Below are 12651 nucleotides of genomic sequence, written 5' to 3' on the forward strand. Positions count from 1 at the left end.
TTAAATTTTGAAATTGCTTGTTTTTGAAAGGGTTGGCCACAAAGATTTATGGGCAAATATGTTATGTATTTGAGCTTGCCTGAGGCCCATCTATAATGTAGATTGCCTATACAATGCATTTTGGATGGAAAACTGACGATGAGTTTGGAAGACTTTTGGGTTCAGGATAATACCATCAAATAACTTGTTAAATAAAACATTGGCTTTATGAAATTGACACCTTCATTGAAATTATATCCATTAAGTGACTATATTGCAAACAAATTTGAATAAGGGCAATCATTTTAATCCATATACCTATAAAGTGCTTTTGCATATTCATATAAAAACGACTATTTGAGGACCTCTGACCGAAAGAGCCAGGGTTGATTCTTTAGGTTATTGACACAGGATCCTTCATGCAGCTCAGTTTCTCTTTGTTGGTCTATTCATGCCTCGGCCTGTGTGGTTCATGTCGTAGAAAATGTTTTCCTCCCTAATTCAGATTGACGGTGTACTTCTCATGTTATGGAGCTCAAATGCCAAACTTTCTTGACCAACACACCTGAACATAAGTTATACTGAGAGGAAAAAAGGAGTTTGCGCTTTATTCTAATTTTGGGTTAAAGTAAAATAAAACAAAGAAATCAAAAACCAGGTCAAATACAGTATGTTGTATGGGTGAAAATATTCCATTCTCTCAGATGACTAAACACATTTTTCTCTTCTTAATGTCTGTTTCTGTTAAAGAAGCTGACTATACACATGAAGTGAAAGTACAACCCAAAGCATTAACAAGTGTAACATAAGAACGGCTTCATTCTGGGTCTGTGTCCCAGGCAGTTTTGGCAGAGTGACAGCCAGTCTCACAATAGACTTTTTTTTTCCAGCAGAGATTTTAACTACAGCACAACAGGAAGTGTGTGAGCCAAAGGTCGCACAAGGAGCCAGTATGATCAGCACATCAGCACTCCATCAGTCAGAGTCATTGTGGTTGCTATCAAATGTTTTCTTAGCTGTGACTCTACACATTTTCCAAAAAAACACATTGTATTTTGACATGTTCGCTTTTATTGTTTTCTTTGACATATATTAGAAATCACAAAACCTACTAAATAATATGTTATAAAAAGAGAAGAATTGTAAACACTTAATGTATACTTTCCCACATAATGTATCATTAATAAAGACAGTTTTGATTTGTAAAACGTAATCTAACACTGTTTAAGGAATTTATTTAGTGTTTGCTACTGTTGGAATGGATTAATATTCATGGTTTCTTTTGTGTGTAATACTATAATTATGTGTCTTTATACTCAATAATTATGTTAATAAAATACATTCTCAGTCAGGACAAACAGTTTTAGAACATGTGATTTCAACTTCTAAATCTAAATCTAAACAACCATGGACGTAAGCGATGATACAAATCAGATAATAATAACAAGGACACTCAGATTAACTCTAAAATGTCAGTTTGACCAAAAACGCACACAGTCTAAATAATTAACAAATAAGAATAATTATATGTTAGGAAAAAAAACGAAATACACATTAAACAAATCATGTTTATTTACCTAAATAATCAAATAAAGCAGATCCAATAGACCCCTAAATAATAAAAATCAACAATCTTAACCATTATTGTATTACTTTAATCAACAGTAAAATGTCATCTTTAACTAACAATAATAACTGATCCTTGGATTAGCAAATGTAAAACATTTTCTAAAAGAAATGTAAGATTTAAACTTTTGAAAACTGTGCTTTGACTTGTAAACTTCTACCTGCATGTATGTCTTTATCTTTGATGGGCTCATGTTTGACACTGAAAATCACAAATGTCTTACGAACCATAACAAAAGAAGACGCGTGTCCCAGCCATGTGCCAGGCAAAGGAGGAGAAACACCAGAAAATAAAATGCTGAGAAAACTATATTCGAGGCCCAGGGAGTGAGCCGACCCTGACGCCCACAGCTGTGTATTAGATTTAGCCTATTCTCCTATTGACTTCATATGACTTGATTTATTTTTATAGTTGCAAAGTGTTTGCATTCTGTGAAAGCTTTGGCATAGTGAGAGGGAGTTTCAGCAAAATCACATCATTAGACAAACTGTCTATGAATAAGTGTCCTATTAGATGTGCTAATGTGTCATTCGAGTGCTCCATATGGCCAGTGATATAGATTCATCACTAATGGTCTAAAACTGGTAGAGAGGTGCTAATACACGCTCAATGTACTTTACATGACTTTAGTCTGGGTGAGTACGAACATAAATCCACTCCTGTGAACCGTCTAAAACTCACTTTGAGCAAACCTACATGTGTTTTGACTGTGGGAAGAAATTGAAAAGGCCAATAGGACCCCAGGCACTCTGTGAGAACATGCAATCTCCCCCAAAAAGCAGGAGCCCAATGTAATGTATGCTAATCTCGACTACCAGCCATGAAGTAATGAGACTTTGACTGATACTCCTTTATGAATATCTGTGAATAAAATCATGCCCTAAAGACTAAAAAAAGGTTTTTGTGACATTCATTTTATCTCAGGCTGGGTTAAACAAACCTACTGGATTATCTTACCACTGTCTAGAGCTGACGTAGTCAACTGATGGACCGGGGGCTACAGCGGCCCTCTAATTGTATGTGGCCCCCAAAGTAAACACACAAAATGATATTAAAATACACAAAATGATATTAAAATACACAAAACAACAGCAAGAATACACTAACATATACTAAAGAATTACAACATTCAAAAATACAGTAAAAGACAAGAAAAACACAGAAAATACTCCAGAAACACACAAAACTACTACAAAAATTAACAACACCAGAAATACACAAAATGACTGAAAGAACATACAAGATTACACAAAATGACAACAAAATGACACAATAAGACAAGAAAAACACCACAAAAATGACTCTGCAAACCCACGATACAACAAACAAACATAACGACAACTAAAAGAACTCCAAAAAAAATTGTAGAATAACAACACAAATACACAATATGACTCCAAAAGAGATACATTTTTCAGCAAAAAAAAACAGAAATTGACAACAGAAATGCACATATATACATAACAAACATGAACAGAATGACAGAAAAATTTACATTTACTGTAAAAACCCTTTGTTCGTTCCTGTGTTAATGCTCAGATCGGTCATTATTCTGAATGCTGACATGAATGTACATAATGTGGTACAGAGGAACATCACTGTCTCTACTTGCATGATTACTGAGGTTTCAGACGACTTGGGCTTTACTGTGGAGTTTGCACGATCTCTGCACATTTCTTGAGAAACCCTTGCACATATTCATTGGACTCTAAAATAATCAGTTGGTTGAATTAATGTAGCGAATGTGTGCATAGAGTATAGGCTACAATACATTTGTACTTTATTCCTATTTGGACGTCACAGTGGGACTGTAGTGCAGTGGAGATCAGATGTGTAAAGTGTGCAGAATAACTAGAGCCCCCGCAGTTCCTCCATGTGTATTCAACTAGCATGTTAGTGCACGGGCTGTGCATGATGCTGTGCTATTGATGTACTGGGATTGTTTCTGTTTCTAAGGTGTATTTAACAACACTGAAACATAATATTGACCTCTATGCAGTGTGGCTGTGCACAGGTTTGGAGGCCAGCTTCTGCTCTGATAGTGTGGGTGCTTTCAGAAGTGTGAAACAAATAGAGGACAAAACATTTGAGATAATACATGTTTCATTTGATTTTCTGCACCAAACAAGATGATTATCCTCCAATAATGAGCATGCTACACTGAAGGCGTTCTACTTCAATATTGGTATCTAATAAAGATGGCTTGTGGGTAAAGGATGCTTCACCTACAGCCCCTCCTGGTACCATGAATAACTAAAGGGGTTTAATTAGTGTAATGTGTTTCGTTATTTTTACACATTTAATGCTACATTGTTTCTAACAGAGGTGTAAAAAGTACTGATATAGCCTACTCAAGTAGAAGTACTGTTGATTGAATTTTTACTCAAGAACAAGTAAGTCATACATAAAATACTCAAGTACAAGTAAAAAGTAGCTAATTTAAATAGTACTCAAAGTAAAAGTTACTAGTTACTCTCACCCTCCATGTTTATTTTTGGTAATAATTCTTGCCACGGTTCCTTTGCATACAGTAAACATCTCATGTATAAGGGAAGAGCCAAATCTTGCACAATTGGAATAAACCCATAAAAGCAACTTAATTACAGTAACGTGAGTCAATAACTATCACCTCTGGTTTCTAAGGTTGGAAGGAAACTAACATATCCCCTTTTCAAGATTTAATACCATAACTGTTACCTAAAATGTTACATTATTATTCATAGCACATCAAAGTAAAAACACCTTTTTACAAAGTCATTTAGTACAATATTCAGGGTGAGGTTATTGATTCAAAATCATAAATGGATCTTTTTTACCCTGAGACAAGATAATGTTTGGTAACGATCACCCTCTGCTCTAAAGCATGGTGGTGGCAGCATCACACAGAGAAGGATGTTTTGAGCAAAAAGTTGATTGCTGGAAAATAAAAAGAAACTAAGACCAAAGTTTGTTTGCCTGAAGGTACAAAATCATAAATGAAGGAATCTGCATGAGCGTTATGTTGAATGTTGTGTAGCCAAGGCCAAAGCTGTTCTAGGGATGTAGTTTTCCTTAAAAAAATAATAATAATAATACAAAAAGTAAAACCAAAAAGACCTATCCATGGTCATCATGAATGCACATGTTGAACATAATGTGTTTTTGTTAAAAGCAACTCAATTACAGTAACGTGAGTAGTTGTAATCTATTACTTTCCTCACTGGTAGAGATGGACCACTAGCAGAAGTCCAGAGCAAAAAGATGTTCAGCAAAGAGTTCCGTCAGTATAGTTTAGAGCCTGTCTCCATGGAAGCACTAACCGTAAGGGATGGTCAGTGCTTATGATAACGTTTGATAAACAAGTTGTCCTTGTTGGGTTTGGGGGAGATTGCATGTGATCCTGACCCCCGTTATTTCTGCCGTTATTTCTGACTCCCTCCCTCATGTATGGCGCGTAAAGAGGGGGGGGTATGGGGGGGAGACGCCTGGTGCCTCAGTGGAGTTCATCAACAAAAGCGAGCTAAGACAGCTGCTCTCCCCACAGCCCCTGCACCATTAAGAGCTGTGGGCCGGGGGTCTGGGGGTCTGGGGGTGGTGAGGTGCCAAAACCCTCCACTTCAAAGGTCTGTGGCGCTTCCTTTATTTGGGGTAGGCTACTTTACTTTAGTGCTTCTTATTGTGGATCTACGTGTGCACCCTCCGTGCGTAAAAACTGCGTTCATCCTGCAGAGCTGGGTGTGATTTACCTTATAACACTGTGTGGTTCTGAGGAAAGCACAGAACACAAAACCCAGCAGCACAGCAAGGTGCACACAGCAACAAACACGTGTTTTAATAGGAGCAGATCCACGTTATAAATGTTATATTTCATATATTGCATGAATAAACCAGACTTAAAACCAATTCTCTTGCACATCTACGCGAGTGTGCACTTGAGCACACACACACTGCAGAAGTCACTAAACAACAGTGAGAACAAACGAGGCGCAGACCAACACCTGTCGCTTTCTTTGGAGAAGGGCCCTTAATTCCCCCGGCTGATTCAGTTTGGGCCAAGGGGCCGCCAGCGAGCAGCTGCCAACTGAAGGCATCGCGTTACATCCGCCAAACAGGCCCTGCCGGGTAAAGACTGCAGAGACACGGGCACAAAGGCGCGCACACAGAGGGCGGGGGGCTGGGGGGAAGGGGGAGTGGGTTGAACTGCGCACTGTCAGGACAAACAAGGGATGAGCTGAACGTTAAAACAATGCGCAAATTCAAAACATATACACCAGCCAATACTTGGTAAACAACGAAGGAAACAACATTGTTGTTTAAAATGTATTTCAATAAATGACACACACACACACACACACACACTGTGCCATTAAAGGCCGTGCGTGCGCCACGCACTGCAGCTCCTGTGCGCCGACAAAGGCCGTGCGCTCATTGGCTCCTGCCGTGTGCGTCTGTTGTCCTCAGCTCCAGCAGCACGGCCCACATTCACATGCTAATGAGCTCCTATAAATACTAAGCACCGCCTGAGCGCCAGCAGCACGCCTCCCTCCCACCACTACACAATAAACACAGTCCATTGATTCCCCCTGTCTGTCCGTCGGTCTGTCTGTCTGTCTGTCTGTTGCCCCTCACGGAACCACCGAGAGGCAAAACGACCGCGGCCATCCGACCACCACACCACCACCACCATGGCCCCCTCGGCTCGGCCCAGCAGCACCGACATCGGCCTGGAACACGAAGAGTCCTGTTACGGGATCCAGAAAGCGGACAGAAAGGTCTGTCACTGGGACTCAAGCATCGGGTGTTTCCAGCCTTTTATTCTCTCCATTCAAACCAGTTTCCTCCATCTTTCTGTTCCAGATCAGGAAACCTCAGGTGGAGAAGAAGAGACGCGCTCGCATCAATGAGAGTCTGCTGGAGCTCAGGGGTCTGTTGGCAGATACAGACGTGAGTGCTTCACTGACCCTCGGTCTGCTCTGTAAAGAACAAATACAGCTGATCTCATGCTCTGCTCTGCCCACAGTTTCACTCCAAGATGGAAAATGCAGAAGTGTTGGAGATGACAGTGAAGAAGGTGGAGGACATCCTGAAGAACCGGACCCAAGGTCTGTCCTGATCCTATGTTTTACTATAGCTTTACATGTGTGTCCAGGGCTAAATAGACTATATAGGTCATCTAATGGAAATCACAGGGAAAACATTCATCCTATAGATAAACCACCATAGGTTACGCCTACACTTGTGGACGTTCTAAGTCAGAGGTGGACAACTTTTATCATAATGTACATTCATGTCAGCATTCAGAATAATGAACAATCTGAGCATCAACACAGGAAAGAACAAAGGGTTTTTACAGTAAATTTGTGTGTTTTTTTCTATCATTCTGTGTATGTTTGTTAAATATGTGTATTTCTGTTGTTCTTTTGTCTTTTCCTGTAAAATGTATCTCTTTTGGAGCTCTATTGTGTTTTTGTGTTGTTGTTATGTTTGTTTGTAGTGTTGTGGGTTTGCAGAGTCATTTTTGTGCTGTTTTGTTGTCATTTTCTGTATATTTGTATGTTTTTTGAGGCGTTTTCTGCATTTCTGGTGTCATTTTTTTTGTGTTTCTGGAGTATTTTCTGTGTTTTTCTTGTCTTTTACTCTATACTTCTACTTTGGGGGCCACATACAATTAGACCGAGGGCCGTATGTGACCCTCGAGCCGCCACTTGACTACATCTGTTCTGAGTTTTTTCCTGCATACAGTTGTTGATGCCAAAGTGTTGAAACTGTGTCCAGTCATTTTAACATAACATTTGCTTTCTTTTAAAAAGTGACTGGAGAATCAAGGTTGTTTTTATCGACTTGGAGTTTTGGTCGACTACGTTTTTTAAGTAACAATATAACTATGGCTATAACTATTTTAAAAAGGTTCCTAACAAAAACAATATGAAAATGTATTTATATTTTTATCTACTTATAAAAATGAAACTATATTTTCAATGGTGGTAATGTGGTGTTACGCTTTGATCGCATCAAATCTGTCTGTGTGTATTTACAAATATTAATATCATCCCATATCATGGTAACTGAATCTTTAAAAATGCATGAACTCTTATCTTGTATATTTTAGTTGATTATGTTTGTGACAGATTGAGTCGAGTAAAATCCTAAAACTATAACTAGGCCTGGATAATATATCGAGATTCAAGATATATCAAGATTCCTGTTTGGGCGATGTAGAAAATTACAATATCGCATATAACATTATATTTTTTATTTTATAGCTTATTTTTGTTTTAAAATACTTGTTTTAAGAGTGGCTGGTGTCGTTACTTTTCAGAACAGCATGAAAACCATAATTAGATGGATTGCTGAGTGCGTCTTAGCAAAAACCTTCCACTAAACAAGCCACACTTCAGAACTCACTCACACGTGCTGTCCCTTGGAGGAGAAAAAGCCAAAAGTGGCACATATTTTGCAGCTATTTGTTAATAAATGTGCCTCTGTGGCACTTTGCACCTGCAAATTTAACCCAGAATTGTCTTTCTGGTAAAACTTTGTTGAGTTAAAAATATCGAGATTATATCGAGGTACTGTATGAGTTTTGGTTCACCCAGCCCTAACAATGATTGAAATGGTCCTGATGACAAATTTTTGACTAAAACTAAATTGTACTTTGGTCAAAAGACTAAATGACTAAAGCTAAATAAAAGTTTGCCATCAAAATGAACACAAACTTGTCCACATTTGTCCTAAGTTAGACAGGGGTGGACAGTTTGTTGTGTTTCCTTCCATTTTGATTGATTGACTAGTTTATTTGCTTGCAGGTGACACCAGTATGTTATAATGCTTATATACTACTCTGATACTGAAGGCAAGGCAAGGCAAATTTATTTGTATAGCGCATTTCATACTCAAGGCAACTCAATGTGCTTTACATGATAAAACATTCAATTGTTTAAAATCAATAAGAACATTTAAAATCATCAGTAAAATCAATTAAAATCATCAGTAAAATCATCATGACATCAACACATGACCAAAAATCTCTCTCTCAATCATATGCAGTAGAGAAAAAACTTTGATTTAAAAATGTTCACATTGGATGCTGACTTCAGCTCTGCTGCAGTTTGTTCCACTTCTTTGCAGCATAACAACTAAAGTAGAAATCAGTCCGATCATTTGATCCCTCATCTACCATTAAATGTGTCACATATATAAAAAGAAGCACAAACAGGACAGTTTACATCTTTTACATCTTTTAAACAGCCACTATTGCCATTTGCCCTTTTCTGCAATCATGGTAACACATTGGCTTGAATTTAATCATGAAATCCCTGGTCAAGGATTACAGTAAATACTGGTTCCAGCCAACCAAACAGACATGTCGGTGGACCACAGGTGTTCAAATAGGCTACAGTCAGTAGCTGTGTTTCCATTACCCTTGGAAATGTGCAAAATCTAAGTAGTGCAATAAAAACTGTAAATGGAAACACCTGAATTTTAAAAAAACACTCAAATATCATTAAAAAGCTTTCATGAGGAGGAATTTCAGGATCAGAATCAGGTTTGAATGCCTTGAGTCGTGATAATCAGCTATGTTTGGCTCTGTGAATGTTAGCTTTGGGTTGGTAGTCAGTAGCTGGGTTTCCATTACAGGTTTTTGCAAAAATAAAAGCTACATTTTTAAATGTCGACAAAGTGTAATTGCGCTTTGTGAAGAAACACACTCCTCTCTGTCAAATGGTTTTCTTTAATGACAGAGATGAATGAGACCTGCAAATACAAAAGTGCAGCTAAGCAGGAGCTTATAACTCTTATATAAAGCTAAAGCATGTACAAGAACATAGAGAACAAATATAAATGAGCAAACACACATGAAATAAGTGGAACAGCTCACAAACACGTCTTAGCAGGAGGGAAGCAGCAGAAAACATGGATGCCTCCTGACTAACTCAGACACCAACGAAGCAGAGGCCTACAGTGGCCCCTAGTAAACCCTGCACTTTGAGAGTGTTTCAATGGAAGGTTTTTTAGGCAGAAGCCTCCCCTGATAGCACACATACATCTCGCCGACGTAGGCAAGATGAATGAAGTTGCATCTTATGGAGAGCGTTTGCTCATTGGGCAGACGTCGCGGAGACATCGGCTTTGGATGATGGATTAAAGATGCTCAGCTCGAGCTCTCTACAGCTTATAATAACCTTTATTTAGCTCGGATCATTCAATTAGTATAAATCTCTCCATATTTGGGTGGAAAACACACAAAATGAATCATTAGGAGTAGAATGCCGACGCACGATCTGAGACCGACATCAGAGAGACGTATGCGTGCTCTCTGGGTCGTAACTCTCGTGAAATCTCATCTCGTGAGACTTCACTGCAGGGAGACGGAAGCTCAAACACTCCTTATAACACTCCACATTCCTTTGTTCTTTCACGTCTCATGTGAATCATTTTTAAGTATAAGGCAAAGAAATGTCTTGTCTCCTTTTCTATCGACACATATCGCGCAATGTTTCCTCTTAGAGAAGTGGTCATGTGACCAGGTACGTCACGTTCTGTGATGTATAATTGCAGAATAAGTGTTTCCATGGCGCATTTTTGCAATACATTTTACTATCAAAACATCTGAAATTCCTTCTCATGAAAGCGTAAAAACATTTGAGTAATATTTGAGTGTTTTTTCAAAATTCAGGTGTTTCCATTTCCAGTTTTTATTGTGTGCTATTTAGATTTTGCATATTTCCAAGGGTAATGGAAACACAGCTGGTGTGTTGTCTGTGAGATTAGGCTTCTCACTGGGTTTAAAGTATAGCCACTCCCCATCTGGTCAGTATGTATGATATTATGGTTAGGCAAAACATGGGGAATTGGTATAATACCCCTCCCCCCTACTCACAACTTTGTCCCCTCACATGATCAGGGAGACTGATTGAGTCCTGTTTGGACTTGTAAATCTTAGTTTGAAATACAAGTTATCAGTAGCTGTGTTTCTATTACACATTTTCACAAACGTTGACAAAGTCTAATTGCTCTATGAACGTGTTTCAATTGAACGTTGTTTTGGGGAGGGGCCTCATAACTCTTGTGAAATCTCATCCCACGAGGCTTTGCTGCAGAAAGATAAATGCTCTAAACCTCCTTGTAACGCTTTGTATTTCTTTGTTGTTTGCTGTCTAATGTGGCAGTAATAATTTTAAAGTATAATGCTTAGAAATGTCTCTGTCTTGGTCATGTGACCAGGTATGTAGCGTTCTGTGACGTGTATTTGTGGAAAAAATGTTTCCATTGCGCTTTTGCGACACATTTCAATATCGAAACGTCCCATTTCCAAGGGTAATGGAAACCCAGCACGTGTGTTGGTGACTGTAATCCATGTTTATTTCTCCTCTCACAGAAACCGACTCATTGAACCAAGAAGCCAGTGAGAGGTTTGCAGCTGGATACATCCAGTGCATGCACGAGGTCCACATGTTCGTGTCCGGCTGTCCTGGCATCGATGCCACTGTGGCTGCAGAACTCCTCAACCACCTGCTGGAGAGCCTGCCTCTGAACGAGGAGCACCTCCAGGATGCCCTGATGGAGCTGGTGACCGACAGTAACGCGGGCGCTTGGCACGGCGATGGTGGCGGCGATGCACTTTCCTCAACTTTGTCCTCACCTGGAGGAAGGAGTCTTTCTTTCTCTCCGGCTCCATCCAACACATCCAGTGAGGATCTGTGCTCTGACCTGGACGAGACTGACAGCGAGCACAACCAGAGCTCGTCAGAAGGTCAGGAGAACAGGGAGCCTCTGAGCCTGCCCTCTGGGACCTACCCTCGATCTATGTGGAGGCCATGGTAGTGCTGCTGGGTCGGGATGACGATGACATCCAGCTGGGATACGTTAAAGGAGGGACTAAGAACTTTCCCTTCTAATGTGAAATGGAGCTTTCAACTCAAGGGAACCAGCCAGTCTGTGGCTGTCTGCACTCCGTGACCCCCGTGACGACTACACATTCCCACTGATCACATGGACCGATGTCCCATATTCTAATTGTTGCCATTGACAACCACCACTGTGGATTTATCTTCATCTGCATCACGATAGGCCGCACAGCATCTAATTAGAAAAGTCTCAACAAAAGCAGAAAATGATCCTCAGTCTGTTAAATGTTTGAAGTTCCCCTTATCTCATTAGAGGGGCCCCTCTCCTTTGGGCTCCTTTAGCCTGGGGCCTTGTCAGGCTAAAGTACTTCCTCGTAGTGACAGCTTGGTCTGGGTCCTCCTGTGACTCATGACATGTGAAGGATCTTTTAAACACACTTATAGGACAGGAAAGAAACAGCACACTTATACTCGTCTGTAAGTATTTCTGTGTAAATGGGACATGAATGAAGACAAAAAAGCTCTTTTTAGATACTGACTATGCCTTTGATTAATATAAATAATGTCTACTGTACTTCAAAAAAAAATCTTGTAGGTTTAATCTGGATGAATAACTTTCGACAATTTTAATCTTATATTAATACTTGGAAATGTTTTGTAGGTAAAGTAAAGATTTAGAACTTGCTAATAAAATGTGCTATTGAGAAGTTTCTGTGTGGTATGATTCAGCACTCTGGAGTTTTATAATAAATGTCTATGAAAAGAAATGGGGCGTTAACAAGTGTTTGTAAAGAACAAAAAAGTGAACCCAAACCAAACCTGGTAAATATTACATTATTTACTTTTTAGTTTGAAAATTATTTAGCCCACATATAGACTTTAAAATAATAACAACAATTATAATAATAACAATTATAATAAAAATAATAATAATAATAATAATAATGCATCAATTTTAAATGGCACTTCTTTGGACACTAAAAGTCACTTTACAGAATTAAGGGATTATTCTTTCGCTCCACACTTAGTGGTGGTAAACTACTATTGTAGCCACAGCTGCCCTGAAAAAAATAAAATAAAATAAAATAAAGGTTAAAAAAAATATAGGCCCTTTTACAAAATTTAAATAATGGATATTATAATGATAACAAACACAATCTGATGTGGTTTAGACATTTGAGGTGATTTTAAGTGATCAACAAGGCTCAAACTCAGAAC

General features: G+C 38.9%; 1 protein-coding gene across 1 annotated transcript; it reads left to right on the top strand.

Annotated features, from left to right (window-relative positions):
• Window positions 1-5796: 5796 nt before the first annotated feature.
• Window positions 5797-12019, top strand: her13 (hairy-related 13). The gene is made up of 4 exons (XM_028464889.1): window positions 5797-6357; window positions 6443-6529; window positions 6606-6687; window positions 10965-12019. The coding sequence occupies exons 1-4, from the start codon at window positions 6271-6273 to the stop codon at window positions 11408-11410; spliced, it is 702 nt and encodes a 233-aa protein (XP_028320690.1). The 5' UTR covers window positions 5797-6270; the 3' UTR covers window positions 11411-12019.
• Window positions 12020-12651: the final 632 nt, after the last annotated feature.

The sequence above is a fragment of the Gouania willdenowi genome, chromosome 13, assembly GCF_900634775.1.
Source record: "Gouania willdenowi chromosome 13, fGouWil2.1, whole genome shotgun sequence".
Taxonomy (NCBI): domain Eukaryota; kingdom Metazoa; phylum Chordata; class Actinopteri; order Blenniiformes; family Gobiesocidae; genus Gouania; species Gouania willdenowi.

Bases quoted from the DNA above. Each gene is read 5' to 3' on its own strand.
- her13 (XM_028464889.1), top strand. From the start codon at position 6,271: ATGGCCCCCTCGGCTCGGCCCAGCAGCACCGACATCGGCCTGGAACAC. The intron at 6,358-6,442 runs GTCTGTCACTGG...TTTCTGTTCCAG, and splicing joins TCCAGAAAGCGGACAGAAAG to ATCAGGAAACCTCAGGTGGA. The intron at 6,688-10,964 runs GTCTGTCCTGAT...CTCCTCTCACAG, and splicing joins CCTGAAGAACCGGACCCAAG to AAACCGACTCATTGAACCAA.